The sequence below is a fragment of the Apium graveolens genome, chromosome 2 (assembly GCF_009905375.1).
Source record: "Apium graveolens cultivar Ventura chromosome 2, ASM990537v1, whole genome shotgun sequence".
Taxonomy (NCBI): domain Eukaryota; kingdom Viridiplantae; phylum Streptophyta; class Magnoliopsida; order Apiales; family Apiaceae; genus Apium; species Apium graveolens.
In genome coordinates, this window is record NC_133648.1 from 265,899,283 (window position 1) to 265,921,426 (window position 22,144).

Sequence of the window (22,144 nt, forward strand, 5' to 3'; positions counted from 1 at the left end):
CAATTTTCATTTTTCTAGAGTTTCTACATTTTCTGAGGACCACTCTTTTATTTTATTGATTAGTTAGTTGGTGGTTTTGTCTATGCTTCACACTCTACACCAATTATTGCCTCAAAATTCAAATGAAATGCACTTCCATTTTGTTACCTTAGTTATATCCTAAACAGTACTGATCATCTGAATGTCTAAGACTGCGTACATCGAGACCTCACATTGTTGTTGCGGGAACAGTCTTGTGCACTGCTACGAACTTTTAATAGTTATGAAATGAAGAGAAATTTGAAATATGAACTGGAATGAAATCACTATGGTTTATGCATGGCAGTTGAGGTTTTTATATAAGGAGAAGAGAACAGAAGGGAGGATCATAATTTTTTTTAGTTTTTCTTTGTTTTGAATATATATGAGCTCAGGTTGTTTCCCTTTGCATAGACAAGAACAATAACAAACAGGAACAAATAAATTAAGATAGTTAAAAAAAAACAAGATCTTCAAAATCTACTGCATTTTTTCTCTCTCTTGAGTAGCTGCAGCAGAGACAGAAGATGCACCATCAATGCCATTCCTTATTGCCATTTCCTTCCCTGCAAACCACCTGTGAAACCCCATAAATTTTTAAAATCAGGCCTCATGTTATCTCATTATTGCAATCATGTGAAGGTATTTATATACACATATTTATGTATCTAGAAGCAGCTACTCACCTGACTTCTCTGAAGCTGTTTTTCCTGAAACAGAAGATTTCAGAAAACCAAAACCTTTCTTCAATGCAGATTTTCCCTGAAAAATAAATTAATTCAAAATTAGAAGAAAGAAAAATTAAAGTTAAGAACATTGCCTTATTGCCTATGATGTGCCTAGTGTTAATCTCCCTTTCATTCGGTCACAAGATGTCGAGGGTTCAAACCTTGTCGTAAACTCGAATATTTCTACTTCTTGTAGGTACTTACAAAAATAATCTGATAATTGCATACCTTATGCTGAGTGGCAGAGTAATCCTGATCACTTTCTTGCACCATTGAATCTTGGTTAATGGAATGACTTAACTTGTTCTAAAAACACACATGCATCAGTTCAGTTAACTATCTTTAAAAACAATGAAAGCTCTGAGTTTTTAAACAGAAAAATACCTTAAAAACAGGGGAGCTAGCAGTATCATCAAGATAGGCATCTTCATTCTTGATTCCTTTCATTTTATTTTTCTGCTTCTTGGTTCCCTCGAAAACAAAACCCGAAGCAGACGCTGAAAAGTATGCAGAAGAGGTATCTTCATCATACACATATCTAGGGCCAGATGATGCATCAGAGACCATAGACAAATCCTCAGTTTCTTGATTTTGTTGATCCACATTAAGGCCCATGCTTCTCCAATATGACTTATCATATTGATAAGCAGAAACTGAGGAATGATCCAAGTAAGTAGTCCATCCAGATTCACATCCACTACTGCATTCAGAAGTTGACATGTTGTTATTATTATTCATCTCTCTCTCTCTCTCTCCCACTCTCTCTCTCTCTCCCACTCTCTCTCCCTCTCTCTCTCCCTCTCTCTTAATGCAGAGCTAAATATGTGTAGTAGGAGAGGAGTCTCTCTGTCTCTCTTTCTCTCTCTCTCTCTCTGTTAATGCAGAGCTGAAAATGTGTAGCAGGAGAGGAGTGAAAAATAAAATATAAAGGAAGAAAAAGAAAAGAAAGAAAACAAAAGAATGAGACTGAAATCCTAGACTTGGTTTGTCACCATGCTAAGGTGCTTTGGCCTCATTAAATTATGTCTATTTGTGAATGAATCAGAAATGCCAGTTGGGTTTTTTTGGTTTTTTCAAAGTATTTTTGGGGTCAAGGAAAGAGAAATAAAATGAATAATTGTGAAATGATGATGATAACGGGAAAGGAGTAACAAAGGAGATTACGGGAAATTAAACAAGTACATTCTACATTTGTGTAAGAGCCAGCTCAATGCCACCCGTTATGCCTACCCCCCTCCCTATCTTTTTAGTACGGGGTTTCTTTCTGCTCCTCCCATTCTTCTTGCATTTCTCTTTTCCTATCTGTCCTCTGTTTTCCCTAGTATACATATCAGGACCGGCTCGTTTAAAAAAGTTTCGTCCTGCTCGTTTATTTATCCGAACTTATTTTCATATTTAAAATCGGGTCGTTTAAAAAACGAGTTGAACCGAATTCACTTAGACGAGTCAATTTTGAGTTTTGTTCATGCACGTTTTGTCCATTTGCAGCCCTTAACATATGTGTGACAATATTTGGTAATTTTTAGTTATCATATTATATATAGAGAGAGAGAGTTATCATAGGCAAAATTTAGTGTTACAGATGTAAGGTGTTACACATATTTAAATATGGTTTTGTGTTGTATGATGATGTACTACTAGATTTGATAAAAAAATCTAAATGTGAAATATTTTACGGAAGTTTAAGAATATCAACGAGTTCGGGTTTTAGCACGTGTTCGATTGAATAAATTGAAATGCTAGAGGTAAGATTTAGTGATAGCTGTGACATCAAAAACAAATTCCAAAACGATATATTTTACGAAAGTTTGACTTGCTATATCAATCCTACAGCTAAACCTCCGTGAATAAATATTTTTGGGATTAAAATATTTTATTTATTAATCGAGATTATTCATTTATCGAGATAAAAAATATTCCCTCCGTCCCTCTCAATTGTTATCGTTTCTAAAAGAGTATCCGACACGCATTTTAAGATAAATAGAAAGTATAGTTGTATAACTTTTTTAAAAAAAATTCTTTTTCTGAATAAAAATTTAAACATTCTATTTTTATTCAGAAAAAGAAAATTTTAAAAAAAAGTTATAAAACTATACTTCATATTCATTTTAAAATACGTGTCGGACCCTCTTTCAGAAACGATAACAATTGGACGGGACTGAGGGAATACACTGTTATTATTATATTGGGATCGAAAAAAATTATCCCACGGTAACAGAGAGGATGTGCAAACTTTATCCGAAATGATTGGCCGTAACAACGTTTCTAGGTGGTTTTTTAAGTCCGTCATCAACAATGAGGCCGAGTTTTGAACACAATTGAATATATCGGAAATTAGTTTCAAAAAACAAAGAAAAGAATAAATAGGAAATGCTAGAAACTCCCAGACTACCACCGATGCTTTAAAAATACTACTACTATTATCCAATAAATTTGGATGGTGACACAAAATAGTTGCGCATGGAGCATAGTTGAGACTTGAGAGCTGAGAAGTAGTTCCTCCGTCGTATTCATTTCTATGCAGATTCTTTTTTAGTACATTCCACTCAATTCTATATATTTGAAAAATAGTAAAGTTTTATAACATAAAAATTACTCCATCTGTTTTTTAATATATGACGTTTGATTTTTTGGCATACATATTTAAGAGGGTTGACCACATAGCTAGAATTATTATTTTTAAAAATTCTTTTTTTGAATAAAAATATGAGATCAAAACTTTTATTCACAAAAAGAATTTTTTTTAAAAAATTATTCAAACTATACGGTCAAATCTCCTAAACATGTGTGCAAGAAAGTCAAACGTCATATATTAAAAAACAGAGGAAGTAACTATATTCACTTACGATCACTACTTCTTCTACTAAATCCCACCAACCAACCCACTTTTCTTACTTCTTTTTCGCTAAATTACATTTTTTCTTAACTTTCATGTCAAACTCAGCAAGTATAAATAGACGGGAGGGAGTAGGACAGAAAACTTGACTTTGTACGTTAAGCCAAGAAAATGGTCCAATGTTAGTAGGTCTGGTTTGGACCAGGTTGACAGCAAGGGCAAAGAGATGAAAAATCTACTACTTTGACTGAGATACAGCCTGCTCTTATCGTTATTGGGCATTCAACATTGGAACTATGCTTTTGACTTGAAATTTCAGAATCAGCTAATAACATATTCTGCACCAAACTTTTCTCCTCTCCACACACTAGCTTTGGTCCGACCAGTTGACTGTGTGTGTGTGTTGAATTTTGCAATTTTATTACTATGTTGTTGGTGTAAATGATTATGAATTATGTATGATGTAAATATTTTGTTGATTATGTTGACAAGAAACAAAGCTTTACAACAAGATATAACTTTTTTACTTGGTCATAAGACCAAAAAAAATCATTTTCAAATTATTTTATAAATACAACTACTCCCTCCGCCTCACTGTTTACACGTTACTTTTCGTCACGTTTTTCAATACTTTTGTTTCAAAATATTTTTAAATTTTTTTTTTGAATAAAAGTTTAACTTTTATTCAAAAAAAAATTAAAAAATCATTATAAAACTATAATTTATAGAAGTCTCGAAATGCGTGCCGAATAGGAACGTAAATATCCAGTGGGACGGAGAGAGTACTTGTGACGTAACCAAAAGGGTGAATTTAGGCTGAAAATCAGGTAAAAAATTTAGTAGAATTTTTTCTCAAAACCCGAATTTTAGTTAACCATTAGTAAAAATATCTCACTGAAAATATTGAAATATTTTTATTATAATTTCGGCTATTTTTCGATTCTGTGAGACAATTCAACCCATAGAAGAAAAAGTTCCAAAACTAAAAAAATGACTTGCTACATATGCTCGTCGGCAAATAATTATTTTATTATTATTATTTCATAAAATGATAGTACAGACCGTAAATGAGTTGGGAAAAAATGAACCTACAGTCTATGCGCACGACAAGACATCTGTCTGAAACACCGGACCCTGTAATGTGTAATATCATCATCTGCCTGTGCAAGTGCAACAATGTTTAATGTCACCAATATTTTAGTGACTGTCCAAACCTGGTTAAAATATAAAAAATTTAGAGATTTTTTCATAAATATTCAGGTTTTATAAAAATTTTATAAAAATATTATTATTATTTAAAAAATACAAAAATACGTTCGGTAACTTTGAAATTATTTTACAATCACTTTTGCAACTTTTTACATACAACAAATTTGTAACATAATTTGTAACTTTGCAACCTACAAATGTAACCCTATATGTAACATAAAACAATTGCACGATTAAAACTAAAATGCAACCTATTATATAATATCGTATTTTTGCAAATATTTTCAGAATAAAATATTATTTTTGCAATTTTTTTTAGATTTTAGTAAAATAGCAAATATTTTTATAAAAAGTAGTATTTTTGATAAAATCCAAAAAAATTAAGTGTGTAGTTAAGGAACATACAATTTGAAGAAATTTATTTCTCTTCATATATAGAAATTAAACTTTTTTATTGCTTAACTACAAAAAGTACTTCTATTTTATAAATAAAAGTAATAAATTTGAAATTTATTACTTAATAAAAATTTAGGATTTTAGTGAACAAACATGATACCAAGATACCGCAATGACCCAAATCAAACAAAAGGTTTAGAGAGTGAAATGTTGAACAAATTTTATTTGGACAAATAAATGTGACATCCTACATTTTCAAGAACATTATCATGAATTTATATGTATAATTTTTTAAAAAAATGTTTATAAGGGGAGCAAATATACCGTATAATCATGCCTGATTCTAAATGTTATCATTGTTCATTGTAAGGTCTTGAAAGAATAATTACTTCATTTTATTACACATTTAACACTCTTATTTTTAATAAAATTAATTTTTCTGGTTTCTTGCTTGTTTATTTTCAAATTCATAATTTTTTTCATTTACAAAATTATCTTCATTTACCTTAAACACATCAAAAAATTAAATACATTTCTAGAAATTAATTAAATATGATAATATGTTTTTTTTATAATTAAATAAAGATAACTATATTTAAATTGTTCATCGCTATAAATTTTGACCTCTTTGAAAATTTGTTCCACGAATATTTTACAAAATTTTAAATTATACATTAAAGCATAGAAAATTTTAAATTTTGTTTTTTTCGTAATTTTATTACATAAAAAGTAAATTATCCTCGATAAAATGCTAGCTTTTTTAAAAAAATCCCCGTTTGTTATTTCATCGATAGTCCCAAAAGATAAGGATCAAGCATGCTTACAATCACATTCTCCACATAAAATTGAAATATATATAAGTTTTGAGAGAGGTTCTGGCCTCTGGGGTGAGGGTGATGATCAACTCATGTCCCTTACTTATCAATTGTGTTTTTATTGTGCATGGATTGATCTATTTATATTTATATTTTTATTTTATTTAAGAAAATGTTAGATATTCTGAATTCACTTATCATTTCAAATGTTTATAAGTATATGTATATTTAGTATATTTTCTAATAATATGATAGAAAAATGATAGATATTACAAATTGGCTCGCAAAATCGGGTAAATTGAGTGTGTTTGGTATTGTTCTTACAGACAAAAATAATTTTTTTTTTGCTTAAAAACAGTTAAAAAATTATTTCGTAAAATACAAAAATTGATTCTTGGAAAATGCTTTTCTCTTAAAAGTGTTGTTAGAAAAAGAAAGACCCCCGGTTGGGGAAAAAGTTTCTTTTCAATCTTTGCGAGAAATAAATACTGATTTCACCATCAAATCTCATCAAAAACATAATTTTTTTATAATTTTTTACAACAAAATATATACATATTAAAAATATTATCAATCAATTATCTGATTTTTTAATAGCAAATCCAAACAGACTCTTATTATTTTTTCTAGTAACAAGATTTGAAAATGTCCAAGTAAATATGCGTGTACTAATTAAGTATTCGCTATGTTCCTCCCATTTGTTTACATTTTCCTTTTTTGGATGTCTCTTTTAATGGTTTACATTTCAAAATTTTCCAAAAATAGTAAAATTTTTATAATTTTTAAAAAAATAACTACATTCAGTACTTCTCTCCACTATATCCACTTTATACATATAATATTAATCGGTTTCACTATTTTACTCATTTTTTTAATTTCCTTTACTAATTTATTATTTTTTTTAAACTCCGTGTTCAACCCAAATATAAACATGACGGTGGAGGTCCTAATTAAGACAAGTCAAATATCTTATCACGTCATTCAAAAAACAAACTTTGGGATCAAATTTGCCAAGTCGAAGTATCGCACAGCTCTTTTATTTATTGGGAGATGATATACCTGAACAAACATTTACCTTAACTATTTTCCCACCGTAAACTAGGCTTTTCCTGAGAGCTCACGATGAGAGATTAAGCCTTAAGCTATGAAAATTGAAAGGGGGGTGAAGAGTTTGTGGAACATGGCAGGGGGCCTACTTGCTTCGTTATCACTTGATATATGAAATCAATGTGACTAAGGACAACTCAAGAGCCACACGTGTGCATGCTTTAACTGCCACGTGCTGCTCAGATGGTCCTGATTGCCTAGTATTTTAATTCAGCCCGTCCCATTTATGTTACCCCCTCCGTCCCAATATACGTTTCCTCTTTTGACTTTTGGTACTGTTCACGGTAAGCGATTGACTACTAATTTACGTCTAATCTATAATATCAAACATAGTCATAAGTGATCTCGTTGGATTCGTATTTATCAGTACTTTAATACAGTAAAATTTTTATATTTAATACTAATACGAATTTAAAGATATTAACGATCAAAAGTGTGCATTGACAAACGTTTACACAAAGAGGAAACGTTTTTAGGGACGGAGGAAGTAGTGTTTTATAATCTTTTGTTTGCTTAGTATATGTTCATCACAATATCTAACATTTGAATTTAATTTATTCTTTTATGGAAATCAAAACGCAAAAGCATTAATAAGCCACAGAAAAGCTATTAGACATTTAGACACGAATTATTGACATTTAGGCTTTACTGGTGAAGCCCATAACTAAATCCAGTATGAAATGAGCTAGAGCCCATCGGTATTATGAGTTCCAGTGAAATGAGCTATTAGACATTTAGACACGAATTCTTGACATTTAGATGTATTTCTAAGAAATGGATTTACAATTCAACGAGAATTTGCGGTGTAATTTGTTACTGGAACGCTCTATATACTTGTATAATTTTATTGAGTAGTATTAAAGGTATCAAATTGGATATCAAAATTTGATCCCAAATTATATAACGTTCATGACCTTATAATTTGGGTTGTTTTAGTTGGTGAGATTTATGTGAATACAGGAAATTTATTATAATTAATTGATTTTTAGTCAATTAGGTAACGACACGTGAAATTTGGGATCCAATTTGGAAACTCTGGAGTTATTTTTTTAAAAAATTAAATGCACTTTGTTCCTTCAAATAAAGTTGAAAATACAATTTTGTACCCGAACTTTCATAAATACAACTTGCACCACTCAATTTCAACTTGTTAAATCACTATGCACCATTTTGACGATTATAATTAAAATAATAAGGGGTAAAACAGGAACTGAACCAAATCAAACCAAATATTCCCAGTAAATCCCGCTTATCACAGGGCCTGGAGAGGGTAAGAGGTATGCAGCATTTCCTTCATTCAAAAAATAAAGAGACTATTTCCCAAAAAAACCCCGGGTTATGTGTGTGCATGTGCATAAAATATTAAAAGAGTAGCAATCGCAAGTACACAAAAATTTGATAGCATAAAGTAATTATAGGTTGCGAAAAACTTTAACCCGTGGTTTTATTCACATGTTACTTACCGAATTCAAATGCACTTTTCTCTTGAACACGAAATTAGCGAATATAGTGACTTTGCTAATTGCAGTGGCGATTGGAAGCGGTTGGCACACGTTGTGTTCTTGGAACTCAAGAAAATATTTCATGTATGTATCTTAATCTCCAAAGACAATCACCTCTTTAATAGATTAGTGTTCTTATATTTTGGACCCATCACTTCAAATTGGTGAGTACTTTTTGTCAGACTCAGTTACAAATCCCATGAATTGAACGATATATACAAGATTGTTTTAGAGATTTACAACCGATATAGAATTTGAACAAAATTTTGAAAGATTACACCCCTTATTTTCTTCAACCCGAAACTATCACTGTGTCATCTTCGCTAACTGTCACTTCTCTTTATATATCTTTGCATCAAGTGTATGTATCATGTATGTATATATACATATACATGATTAAAAATATAGAAATGGCATAAATCGATAGTTGAAGAATACCCCGTCAGGATAATTATTGACAAAAAGCAGAAAGAAAAATATTTGTCACGCCACTAAATAGGAACTTCATTTTAAAATGTAAATAAAGTTTAGTTAGAATTTCAAATATAAGTTAAAATATTTATAAAAATAATTTCTTTTACATTAAATATTAATATTGACTAAAATATTTTCATTAAATGCACATTAAAATAATAACGATGTCAAAGAATTAAAAATAAAATAACTAGATTTAAATTAAGTATATAACTAAAAAAATGTAAAAATTTATTTTAAATTTAATTTTGGTAGAATCATATAATTTTGCATTAGCAATATAAATTAAAATTCGAAACTCAATTAAATAATATTATTTGGAAATTTTAAGGTTATTAGTTTATATATAATAATAATAAAATTTAATTTTTAATATAATCTGAAAAATAAGAAATTTAGATTAATTAATATTTTACTGAAATCCCTATTTTACCTCTTACCTTTTTAGTTATAACTATCGAAACAGTGTTTTTTGAATTGACGGGTTGAAGTAAAGGGGGTGCAAACTGAGTTTTCAATACTCTTGCTACATATTTATTTTTGAAAGGTGCAAAGTGCATTTAACCTTTTTTTTATATAAACATTATTAATTTTAGAAATGAATTTTATAAAGCAAAACTGCCTATAGCCCAAACAAGGCCCAACATAGAAAACATATCTTTAACAATCACAAACTAGGCCCAACAGAATATCCATAAGCATCTTCTAAACTTCAAAAAAACAACACACAAAACTCATCAAATACATACATCACATTTCACAAATGCATCAAACACCTGCTCATCTTCAAATCCGACCATGACAACCCCCCAAAACGACACCGTTTCAATCCCCTTCCCCGATTTCCCAGAAGACGTTCAACTCACCATCCTCTCATTCCTCAACCAATCAGAAATCTCCGCATTTTCTTGCACTTCTAAGCGCTTCTACGCTCTCTGTTCTCACGATTCCAAGCTTTGGTTCTCTCTTTGTGACCGTAAATTCGGGTCAAAAACCCGGGTCAGCAAATGGGTTTCGGGTCAAATCACCTACAAGCGTCTCTACAAAACGCTGTGTGAGTTAGATGGCCTTATTGGGTTTTGGCGTAGAAGTGGTGAGAGAATCAAGAATTGTGGAAATGGGAATGCTGGTGATTTTGTACCTGCCCTTTTGTTTTTTCAATGGGGTGATTGTTGTGTTACAGGGTGTCGTGTTTCGCCTTCGAAAGAAGGGGGTTATGGGGTTGTTAAAAGGCCTTGTTTTTGGATTTGTTTGAATTCGGAAGGGGAATGTGTTAGTTTTCTTGATCCTAATTGTAAAGTTGAGGTTTTTGATGAGTTGGTTAGGAAATGTGATGATTTGGGGTTTGTGGAGAATGAATTGATTCCGGTTTATGTGAATTTCATGGGGAAATGTCATGTGGTTGTTGAGGAGAATTTGAATTATGTGAGTTCGGGTGATTCGGGTGAGATTAGGAAGAGTGGGGTGGTGAAAGTGGGGAGAGAAGGGAGTCCGAGAGGAGAGGAGGTTGAGGAGGAGAATGTGGTTGGGTCTCCGGTGATGTCGGATATGTATCAGTATTTTGCGAATAGGACTAGTCCGGGAGCGGGAGGGGAGAGGTGGTCGAGGAGGCAGAGGAGGAGGGAGAAGGTGAAGAAGTGTTGGAAGAAGTGGGAGCCCGAGCATTATGTTAAGATTGTTAATTGTTCGCCTACGCCTTCAAGGCCTTTGCAGGGTCTCTGGAAGGTGATGTTCTTATACTTTTTGCTGCCATGTAGTGTAATTGTTATATTATTATTGATGGTTTTAGATTGGATTATGGTTGTGACATTTTAAGTAAGCAATGATTTTGTTTTAGAATCTGCTAAGGTAAGGTATCCAACATTATTACACTATTATAAATATAGACTGCATGTTTTATAACTTTTAGAGCCGTATTTGTAAAATATTGCATAATATTGCTTATATACCCACACGTGTGCATGCTTTAACTGCCACGTGCTGCTCAGATGGTCCTGATTGCCTAGTATTTTAATTCAGCCCGTCCCATTTATGTTACTCCCTCCGTCCCAATATACGTTTTTTCTTTTGATTTTTGATACCGTTCACGGTAAGCGATTGACTACTAATTTACGTCTAATCTATAATATCAAACATAATCATGAGTGATCTCGTTGGATTCGTATTTATCAGTACTTTAATACAATGAAATTTTTATATTTAATACTAATACGAATTTAAAGATATTAACGATCAAAAGTGTGCATTGACAAACGTTTACACAAAGAGGAAACGTTTTTAGGGACGGAGGGAGTAGTGTTTTATAATCTTTTGTTTGCTTAGTATATGTTCATCACAATATCTAACATTTGAATTTAATTTATTCTTTTATGGAAATCAAAACGCAAAAGCATTAATAAGCCACAGAAAAGCTATTAGACATTTAGACACGAATTATTGACATTTAGGCTTTACTGGTGAAGCCCATAACTAAATCCAGTATGAAATGAGCTAGAGCCCATCGGTATTATGAGTTCCAGTGAAATGAGCTATTAGACATTTAGACACGAATTCTTGACATTTAGATGTATTTCTAAGAAATGGATTTACAATTCAACGAGAATTTGCGGTGTAATTTGTTACTGGAACGCTCTATATACTTGTATAATTTTATTGAGTAGTATTAAAGGTATCAAATTGGATATCAAAATTTGATCCCAAATTATATAACGTTCATGACCTTATAATTTGGGTTGTTTTAGTTGGTGAGATTTATGTGAATACAGGAAATTCATTATAATTAATTGATTTTTAGTCAATTAGGTAACGACACGTGAAATTTGGGATCCAATTTGGAAACTCTGGAGTTATTTTTTTAAAAAAATTAAATGTACTTTCTTCCCTCAAACAAAGTTGAAAATACAATTTTGTACCCGAACTTTCAGAAATACAACTTGCACCACTCAATTTCAACTTGTTATATCATTATGCACCATTTTGACGATTATAATTAAAATAATAAGGGGTAAAACAGAAACTGAACCAAATCAAACCAAATATTCCCGGTAAATCCCGCTTATCGCAGGGCCCGGAGAGGGTAAGATGTACACAGCATTTCCTACATTCAAATAATAAAAAGACTATTTCCCAAAAAAACCCCGGATTATGTGTGTGCATGTGTATAAAATATTAAAAGAGTAGCAATTGCAAGTACACAAAAGTTTGATAACATAAAGTAAATATAGGTTGACACAAATTTTAACCCGTGATTTTATTATTATTATGTAGTGATTATTGGATTATGGTTGTGACATTTTAAGTAAGCAATGATTTTGTTTTAGATTCAGCTAAGGTAAGGTATTGAACATTATTACAATAATGTAGATGTAGACTGCAGCCGTATTAGTAAAATATTATGAATTGTTACAAATGGTAAAAAATGTAATCTTTATCAAAGTAAAGACCGTGTCTGTAATGATTGGGCAAGGAGAGACCTGTAATCTACCGATCTTTGGTTGTAGATTCTTATAGGATATTAATTTCATCTAGTTTTTAAGTACCCAGTAAGTACTTAATTGCCTTTTATGCAACAAAGGACTTATCTTTGATGTAGGGAAATAAGATTATTTAACTTGTAATATTACCTTGTCTCAATGAACACTCCTTGTTTCATCCGCCTAATGTATTAGGTTGGCGGAGGTGCTAGACTTATTTTCCTTCTTTATCTATGTGGGAAGAAAATGAAAGTACTCAAATGTACCAACGAGACAGGTGTTTATTGCGTATTAGCTATATTTGAGATTTGCAGGGTTACATATTTCTAGGTTAAACTTTCCTACAAGCAGGGGCGGATCTACTAAGGGCCACGGGGGGACACGTGTCCCCCTAAAACAAAATTTTACCTTTTTTTACCATTAAATTTTTTGAAAATATATGAAAGTGACCCCTGAAAATTCAAAAATATAAGGGTGTATTCACAAAATATGGTCGGTGCCCTCCCCCGGAATATAATTCCTGGATCCGCCCCTGCCTACAACTAAATTGTTTTTGTTATTTTTCTATAACCGGCTATGGTACCTCAATGTTTAATTAGTTCATAAATTTATAAGGTTGTGACCTTGAGAAAAGTATATTCATTATAAGGTTATAATTTTCATTACAGGAAAAAATATATTACAAGTATTGTGATTAGAACCTAAGCAAGGCTGCAAATAAAAAAACTAGCCACTCTTACATTATAACAATAACACTTTTTGGATAGGTGAAGCTTAAGGTGTATATTGTAGTAAGTAAACTGAAAAAATAAAAAGGAGGACGAGGATTCGATACCAGGAACCAAAATCCAGCAAGTGAACAATGAAGTGGAGGCAAAAAATTCATTTGTCTAGTACTATATGAGAGATACATATATTTTCGAGAAGTTAGTGGGGGTGGTAAATTCGGCCCTTGTGCCGATTATAACAGTGCACAAACATTTCGTAAATTGGCAGTCATGATTATCCATCATCGAAAGAATTAAACTTACAAGTTAATGCTTGCAGCCTATTTGATCAGTCCTACTTGTGGCTGCAGGGAATTTGCGATGACATGAAACTTGATTTTTATCTGGTGGCTTATGACGACATTGGTGGTATTGCTTGTCGGAGGGTTGAGGATTCATCTAAACCTTTTTCTGGCTATGCACCAGTGTTTTGGACATCAGACACCACATTCATTGAGTCTCCATTTTCACCAGAAGAAAGTTACATATACGATAGTCGCACACATCTTCGGCCACCTGAAGCATTGGATTATATACATGGAGATGAAGCAGTTTCACGCATTCTGTACATCAACTCAAGCTATGATCTGGTTATTCCGGATTTAGCAGAGACTTCTGTGAATCCTCGGCAGGTGGAGGGAAGGATTTGGCAGTATGACAATGGAACATTTGGTTTTGGGTTTCTCCGTGATAATCACATCGTAGATCTGAAGCTTATTACTAGGAATGATAATCTCTTAGATACATGTTAATGTTGTAAGAATTGTAACCTTTTGTTAGACATTGTTGTTGTACAAGAAGGTTGTGGGACTTGCCACATCCGTGCACAGAGTTACCCATGTTCATGGAAAGTGAAGCATGCATGTTAATAAATAATAAATGTCCGTTTATTTTTTGTTTCTCTACTATTTTGATGCCGGCATTCATTTACTTATTCTGGGTTTAGCTATTGTTTCAGTGTAATGTAATGCTAACCCAAAGAAAGTGTCAACGCCAGACGAGTTGTATATGTATTATAAATTGTTTGATAGGGGTACATCTGCAGAAGTTTTATTGTGGAAAAATGACCAAGTTTTTATGTACCTGGAAACTTTCATCAATAATACTAACAGGGGATGTAAGTTCTTTATGCTGCTTTAAACATGATTATCTAGAATCTGTTGTTTCCCAAATTTAACTTTGTTCAAGCACATCTAGAACACAAGTGTAGTTATATTTGGCGCAGTATGTTGCTTTGCTTGCGCATATTCTAGTTAAGACTTGGAAGTAGGTAACAGACTAGAGATGAGACTGACAACTCAAATGATGTTAGAAGTTCCCCATGCTTACTATATCATCCATGGTTATGGAATTTGAAGGTTGCGTAACTTCTGATGTTCCAGGTAGTTACCAGTGCGATGTTGATTCTTCAAAAGGAACCAGAGTTACATTCCTGGTAGTTATCACTTACCAGTGAGATGTTGATTCTTTGAAAGGAATCAGAATCACATTCTCCGTATTCAATTGTGAGTCCGACATTACCCTGTGGCTGTGGACAAGATTATTTGGAGTTTTGATGCTAAAGGAGGTCTTAAGGGTAGTAGTTGTTTATCTAGCTAGCTTGGAGAATCATTTTAAAAGACACATTATTCTTTCATGCTGTCATCCTCAGGCTAAGTGTGTCTCTGTTGGGTACTTTTAAGTTTTAACCCAGATTCTCAGACCACTCTCTTTGGCTAGTTGTCCCTTCACTCATGCTTGTTGGTCTTTCGTCCAATACTTAGTAATCGACATCTTACTCCGTTTTCTTTTGAACGTTGCTCTGTGAGAAAACGTATCATACATCACTGCCCCAAGTATTTGATCCTTGTTCTACAATATTCCTGATTTTCTTTCTAAGCTACTTTCAAAATGGTACCTGCAAATCGCAAGCGGTGTTCTACTGCTGCCATCCCTTAGCTTACGTTTCTAAGTCTGGCGAAAGTGTGAGTTTAGCATCATCGAGAGATCAACGAGCAAAAACAAAGATCGAACCACAAAGCAAAACAGCAGAAGTGTATCATTCGATGTCACACTAACAATTAATCAAAAAATCATTGAAATGTAAACAGATCTCTAGCTAACTGCTAACCTTCATAATAAGTAAATAAAGAGTGACAAACAATACTACAAATATTCAAAGTTCTTTTTGTTATTATATTTTATTATATATAGATACTGCAGCAAACCCACAAATGAACCGGTTCAGAAGTCCCAATATTTATAATGAAGCATTCAACTCTCAGATTACATCTCAGGTTCACTAAATCAAACGAAGAAAAACAGAACAAGCTCCCCACAATTCAGAGCATTTTATCTTTTAAAGCGAAAAACCAACCAATTTTAGTACAGGTAGAAAGGTCTACATAAGTAAAAGGGACTGAATTGCTACACCGAAACAAGAGGCCAGAAATGGAGCAAAACGAGAAACCAAAGAATTATGACTCAGCAACGACTCGGTCACCCTCCAGCTGGCTTAAGTTGCCTTTCTCTTTGATAAGTTGAGTGTGATGGTGTCTGCAGTAAAGCCGCCCTTCATGTGCAATGTAGTTGGATGGGCTTATCGTGCACCCTCCATGGGTACATTTGAAGCAGCTCTTGTGGTATGCAGTTCCATTCACAGAGACCTTCAACAATTTATAATCTTTGTCAATAAATTACTCGTTACCTTTTGATGTGTTTGCATATTTGTTGTCAAAGAGAAACACAAATAATAAAATGACAACATTCAATTCATTATATTTTGTAAATGCAGTGAATCCAGTAAGTTTGCATGTCAGACAATATTGAGTAGAAACATATTACCTTCTCAGTTGGATAAACAGTTTTCGTACAAGCCAAACATTTATCTTTTGTTCCCACGAACATGCTTGAAACTTTTGCCTTCTGCTCAAACAATAAAATTAGTAGCATTAGGTAAAAAAACCATTGATTCAAACTTAAGAATGTTATTTAGGTGACATTCAAGCATCCTTACATTAAGACTCGATACAAACAGTATCGTTAGTTGCAAATTAAAGCGATTCTTCTATATAAGACTGCATACATATTGACATTCACAATTCTGCAGCAATGACTGTACTGCAATGACTGTACTGTGATGCACTGAGTTAACAAATTGGTTCTTAGATGTTTACCTCATTATCGATAGGCTTGTCTGGTTTGACAATCTTTGGTGTTCCTGAAAGAAAATCGTAACAGATACATCAGCATTTTATTCATTAAAAATGATTATACAAATCCCAATCTTTTACATTTCTTATACCTTCAAAACTCTTGTCGAGACTGCCAGTTCTTTTGAAGAGTTGATCAAAATGTGGCCTGCAATACAGAACACCCTCGAAGGAATTGTAGTTGCCAAGCTGCAAACCAGATGTAGCTCGTTAGAACAGACTATTCTCAAATCAATTTCGGGATTCCATAATCAACAAACTGGCTCTAATTTACAAAATTTAGGCAGATCGAGACTGGAGCAAGTCCTTTTTATCTACCATTCCAAGACCAATTGTATCTCGGATAGTTCCATTGTCAGATTTCGAGAGAAATTCAGATTGAATGATAAACTGATTCCTCCCACATCCTGATATCTTTTAAACATGAGAGATCCAAACATATCATTCTGAATAAATTTAACATCAATACATGGTACAAGAAAATTTTTATCTTTTGTCTCCCTATTATAAGATACAATGATACAAGTATACAAAAGTACTCCTGAAGACCAGAACAGATCTAATTAGTATAGATATACAAAACTAAAAATCTTGAAAAAATTATATCAGCTGCATACAAGTACTTTGCTAAATACTTAAAGAGCCAATTACAATTTACAAGCACAGATAAAAAAATACACTAAAGCTTGAACTACACAAACTAACACAAAGTAGCCCTAGCAATAAGCTAAGTATATTGTGAAAAAAACAATATAACAAACAATTCAAGATCAAACATTTATACATAAAAAGATATCAGAAACTTGAGAAGATCCATTTTTCAATATTAAAACCAGAGAGAGAGAGAGAGAGAGAGAGAGAGAGCGAGAGAGAGAGAGTGAGGGATAGGGAGAGGGAGAGGGAGAGGGAGAGGGAGATGGAGAGGGGGAGAGAGAGAGAGAGAGAGAGAGAGAGAGAGAGAGAGAGAGAGGGAGAGAGAGATTCATTCAAGCAAGAGAACCTTGAGAGTGCCCTTGCAGTGATGGCATCTGAAGCAAGCTTTGTGATAGATACGATTATCAGCAGTGAGCTTATCAACAAGATACACTGTTTTCTCACAGGCCATGCATTTCTGTGTTGTTCCTGCAAATGCCATTCTTTCACACACACCAAAAAAAAAAATCAAGAAAATTTAAAATGAGAGAAGCTGAAAATGAGGTGATAATTAAGAGGTGTGGACAGATAGATATGAAGATATAGATTTTTATGTAAGGATTGCTTGCAGTGTCATACTATATTATTGAAGTGCAGTGGGGCCATTGACAATCATGTTGTCTGTAATGTAAAATGTAAGCATTTTTTATCGTTATTTTTAACTACCACCCTCCCCAGGTCATTGTGGGAACCAGTTTGTTACACATACATTGTACTTCTGTCTTGTTACCGTATCTAAGAAGCGTTATATATTCGGATTTAATCGAGTACTCGGAAATTTGTGACAAATTTTAATGATGTTTCTACATCTGCATCTTAAAGTGGCAACAGTTAGCTAAATTGAGGGCATTTGATTAGTCTTTGTCAAGTAAAGAATCATTAGCCAATGAACCTTTTTCTTTTTTTCCCCTTTTGGTAAAAAGAAAAAAGAATAAAGAAGAAAAGATTGAGGTCCCTGGGTCATCTGGTGCCAGCCAGCCATTCTTCATCAAACATTTGCTAGCTGGCTATCATGCATGCTATCATCCATTTCCAGCTCCATTGCATAATTGAATTCTTATATTCTGCTAGGTACGGTGAAATGGTTGAGGAATTTTAAGCTAAGTATTTTAGAAAAGTAACATGTTTTACCTTTTTCTAATGAACACCTTTGAAATTAAAATTGTTATAAAAAAATATCGGAGACTTTTAGTCGTCTAGAGTTTGATTTTCATCGAGTCCTTCCCCTACACTACAAAGACATCTATCAATTTCTTGTGAAGACGGTTAATATTTCAAGTTCGAAACTTAGTGTTATTTTATATAACATATGCATTGTTACATGTTTAGACTCATGGTGGTTAATTTGGATCACTTTGATGCATAACATTGTTTTTTTTGCTAAACGATGCATAACATTGTCGTTCTGAGCTGATACATCAAATGCCAGACATTTAAACATGACATATTGACCATGTCAAATAAAACTCCACATGTAACAAATATTTAAACATGACTAACTTGTTGGAATAATCTTAAATTTAGTTATTAATTATTTGTTTATTTAATTATTAGATATTTAGCAATGATTAATTATTAGAAAAAAATATTATTTTAGAATTGTTTAGTAGTGGGGTAGTGGAGTTATGGAGTAAATTATGGACATGTAATTTACCCATTAATTAGTAGTGGTTAGTTTTAGTAATAGTTAGTTTTAATATGTTTGTAAAGCCTATATAATGGCTAGTTTACCTTGAGTTTTAGGAGAAAAAAAGAAAACAAGAAATATAGCAGTATAAGTTCTCTGCAAAAAAAATGTAGGTGTCTTTTTCTCTAAGTTTTTCCAACATGGCATCAGAGCTATATGTTCTAGGGCTTGTGAGACTCTTATAAAAATACATACATTTATATATATATATATTAAGTATTTATTTGAGATTTCAAATGGCATTAAAAATTTCTCCATATATATTTAGTAAAATATCAAGATGAAATGGTACGTGGAAAAAGAAAAGAGAAGCAAGAATAAAAATGAAGGAGGAACATGAGCGGTGAAAATAATGAGAAAGATATCATGACACAAGAGGCCATGAAAGAAATTTTATTTTAGAGTTGTGGAGAGAAAGTGCTCCAAAGTGTTTTTGGAGAGAAAGTGCTCCAAAGTGTTTTTGATGAGATAGTGCATCAAAATTGATGGTGGTGAGAAGTGCATCACAGGCGAAGAGAAAGTGCTTCGTAAATTTAAGATTATGGGGGTGAATGTTGGAATAATCTTAAATTTAGTTATTAATTATTTGTTTATTTAATTATTAGATATTTAGCAATGATTAATTATTAGAGAAAAATATTATTTTAGAATTGTTTAGTAGTGGGGTAGTGGAGTTATGGAGTAAATTATGGACATGTAATTTACCCATTAATTAGCAGTGGTTAATTTTAGTAATAGTTAGTTTTAATATGTTTGTAAAGCCTATATAATGGCTAGTTTACCTTAAGTTTTAGGAGAAGAAAAGAAAACAAGAAATATAGCAGTATAAGTTCTCTGCAAAAAAAATGTAGGTGTATTTTTCTCTAAGTTTTTACAACATAACTGATCTTGATTGTATGTCAAATAAAACTCCAGCGGTACTAAATGATGGATAATAATCGAAAACCTGATACTTACTTACGAAACTAAGAGGCGAGCAAGCGTATGTTTAGATGCTTCGTAGCTAATCATAGACATTAATCACGGTTACATCCGAATAATCGCCTTAATCATTACATTATCAAGGCTCCTTAGCCATCATCAGGCAATGCATTATCTAAAAACAAATCAGATGCATAGGGTTCATTTCAAGAACTTGCAGAAAAATAATAACATCAGGTTCCTGGAGGTTCTTGATTGAGCAGACCAAGTGTCGAAAAAACCGAGCCAAAAAAAATTGGGTTATAAGATCCCACCGAAGTGGAGGGCCTTAACCGGATGTGTGGTAACAGGTAATGCTCGTAAGAGCAGTTCCCGTCCCTGTCAGGGGAGATGCCAACCATCTCTCCTTTCTACGAACACGATTGCAAGTTCTTATGCTGTTCTATTTATTGATAATTGAAACATGTAATGTTCTCGATGTGGGACAACTATTTGTCTATACTTCACACTTCATGCTAAACTTTTTGCATTTGAGCACGATAAGATAGCTTCCGGGCTTATCTCTTATAGTTTTAGATTTTTGAATTTGAAGTGACTCAAGATTTGTTAAAATAAATAATTAATTATAAGATATATATAAGTTAAATTAGTAAAAAAAACCTTGCATTTGGTCGAAATAACTAATTTAATTATTATTAATTTTTAGAAAAAGTTAGTCAAATTATTAATTGTGATTAATTTAATACTATTTTTTTAATAAAACTATTAAATTATTTAAATCAATTTAAAAGAAAAAAGTTAGGAGAATTCACGATTATAAATACGAGAACAATATTTTTTTCTATCTTTTTTATAAATATTTTTTAAGAACTTATATAATGTATAAGTATTCATTTTCTTATAACGTACATAAAATTTAGAGAAAAATGTTCCTCAGTTAACATTAGAAAAATAATATGTAGTAATTATGATTTTGTAGATAAAAGTTGAATTACATTTTGTAATGATACAATTTATCTCCTTATATTTATAAAAAAAATAACCTTAATTTTGTATAAAAAAAATTGACTTAACTTTAATTAATTATAGGAACATTAAGCCCTAAAATTAATTCATTCTATAACTTAACTCAAACGGCACTTCTAATTCATGAGACTATATTACTTAAGTTAACGACAAAAGTACATGTCTTGCTTTGGGTGCAAGAGGTCCCGAGTTCGATTCTCGGAATGCCCCCTTTTTATCCTATTTTTTTGGAAAGTCAAAGTTTCATGTGCTAACAAACATGTCTTTGAATCTTGTTTAAGCGTAAATTAAAATTTGGAATCTTTATAACGTAACCTGTGAAATAGAAAGCTGCATACTTTTAGTATATAGTAATATAAAGCTTTTATTCAGTTCCCATTCAAACAATGACAAATATAATTTAAAAATCGTCACATGTTTAGGTAGATATTTTAGTAAATAAATATAATTTAAAAATCGTTCACACATTTCCCTTGTATCAATCCACATGTGTTAATGTGTTAAGTAATTAATGTATTTATCTAAAATTTATTCCCAAGGTCAACTCCAAGAGTGGCCTAAAGGTCCAAATTTGGACCGATTTCGGTCCAAATTCACCCAACAGTGACCTAAATCTCGGTTCAAATTTGGACCGAGATTAAAATAATAGTTTTTAATGTATTTCTTTTAGTTTATTACATAAAATTTTGATTTCGGGTATTTATAAATTCAATTAACCGACATTAGGATATTATTATTATTTATTTAGATAATAATTTAAATTAAAAAATATTTAAACGTAATTAAATAAATATCATTGTATTTCTTGAATTCAAATTACGAATACATTCAAATATTAAAATAAAAATTACAACAGATAAAACTTAATTTGAAACACAACATAAATGAAAATGCGATTAAAACTAAATTATTAATTTAATCCGACAAATTAAATCGACTTCCTCCGAGATAGTCAAAATATTGCCCATAACTATTTAGGTTGTTTTGAGATCCTTGACCTTCATATTCAGATCCTCGACTTTGAGATGAAGAACGTTTTTGGGAAGAATATACTAATTTTGAGAATTAGTATTAGTTAACAATATTTTAAGATTTAATTAATATTTGTACTTTTCTTATTTGAATGTAATGTTTTATTAACGGTTTTATTATAAAAATTATAACTAAATGTATTTACTATTTTTCATATATATTTGAAGTTTAATTGAAATTCTATTATTATTCATTTATTAATAATTTTAAAATAAAACAAGTAATTAATAATAATAAAATATAAAGATAATATCTTATATCATACAAAA

At 31.9% G+C, this 22,144-nt stretch overlaps 3 protein-coding genes and 1 non-coding gene across 4 annotated transcripts; 1 reads left to right on the forward strand and 3 right to left on the reverse strand.

The window, feature by feature from the left end:
• Positions 1-348: 348 nt before the first annotated feature.
• Positions 349-1,878, reverse strand: LOC141708441 (protein SOB FIVE-LIKE 5-like). The gene is made up of 4 exons (XM_074512084.1): positions 1,131-1,878; positions 975-1,052; positions 705-780; positions 349-595 (listed from the first exon to the last, which is right to left on the reverse strand). The coding sequence occupies exons 1-4, from the start codon at positions 1,482-1,484 to the stop codon at positions 567-569; spliced, it is 537 nt and encodes a 178-aa protein (XP_074368185.1). The 5' UTR covers positions 1,485-1,878; the 3' UTR covers positions 349-566.
• Positions 1,879-9,807: 7,929 nt separating this feature from the next.
• On the forward strand, positions 9,808-14,233 carry LOC141708442 (F-box protein At3g12350-like). The gene is made up of 2 exons (XM_074512086.1): positions 9,808-10,810; positions 13,637-14,233. Exons 1-2 carry the CDS (start codon positions 9,884-9,886, stop codon positions 14,075-14,077), a joined length of 1,368 nt encoding a protein of 455 aa, XP_074368187.1. The 5' UTR covers positions 9,808-9,883; the 3' UTR covers positions 14,078-14,233.
• A 1,244-nt stretch (positions 14,234-15,477) lies between these two features.
• Positions 15,478-17,745, reverse strand: LOC141708443 (LIM domain-containing protein WLIM1-like). The gene is made up of 5 exons (XM_074512087.1): positions 17,517-17,745; positions 16,609-16,705; positions 16,481-16,524; positions 16,149-16,229; positions 15,478-15,970 (listed from the first exon to the last, which is right to left on the reverse strand). The coding sequence occupies exons 1-5, from the start codon at positions 17,649-17,651 to the stop codon at positions 15,782-15,784; spliced, it is 546 nt and encodes a 181-aa protein (XP_074368188.1). The 5' UTR covers positions 17,652-17,745; the 3' UTR covers positions 15,478-15,781.
• Positions 17,746-20,105: 2,360 nt separating this feature from the next.
• LOC141709973 (U6atac minor spliceosomal RNA) lies at positions 20,106-20,237 on the reverse strand. Its single transcript, XR_012570520.1, has one exon. It is a non-coding gene; the product is annotated as a U6atac minor spliceosomal RNA (small nuclear RNA).
• Positions 20,238-22,144: the final 1,907 nt, after the last annotated feature.

What these genes read in the sequence shown, in the direction of transcription:
- LOC141708443 (XM_074512087.1), bottom strand. Translation starts at nt 17,651, where the DNA reads ATGGCATTTGCAGGAACAACACAGAAATGCATGGCCTGTGAGAAAACA. An exon ending in ACTGCAAGGGCACTCTCAAG is followed by an intron (nt 16,706 to 17,516) that starts GTTCTCTTGCTT and finishes TCTGGTTTGCAG; the next exon opens with CTTGGCAACTACAATTCCTT. An exon ending in ACAAGCCTATCGATAATGAG is followed by an intron (nt 16,230 to 16,480) that starts GTAAACATCTAA and finishes TTGTTTGAGCAG; the next exon opens with AAGGCAAAAGTTTCAAGCAT.
- LOC141708441 (XM_074512084.1), bottom strand. Translation starts at nt 1,484, where the DNA reads ATGAATAATAATAACAACATGTCAACTTCTGAATGCAGTAGTGGATGT. An exon ending in CTAGCTCCCCTGTTTTTAAG is followed by an intron (nt 1,053 to 1,130) that starts GTATTTTTCTGT and finishes GTGTGTTTTTAG; the next exon opens with AACAAGTTAAGTCATTCCAT. An exon ending in AACAGCTTCAGAGAAGTCAG is followed by an intron (nt 596 to 704) that starts GTGAGTAGCTGC and finishes GGGGTTTCACAG; the next exon opens with GTGGTTTGCAGGGAAGGAAA.
- LOC141708442 (XM_074512086.1), top strand. Translation starts at nt 9,884, where the DNA reads ATGACAACCCCCCAAAACGACACCGTTTCAATCCCCTTCCCCGATTTC. An exon ending in CTTTGCAGGGTCTCTGGAAG is followed by an intron (nt 10,811 to 13,636) that starts GTGATGTTCTTA and finishes TTGTGGCTGCAG; the next exon opens with GGAATTTGCGATGACATGAA.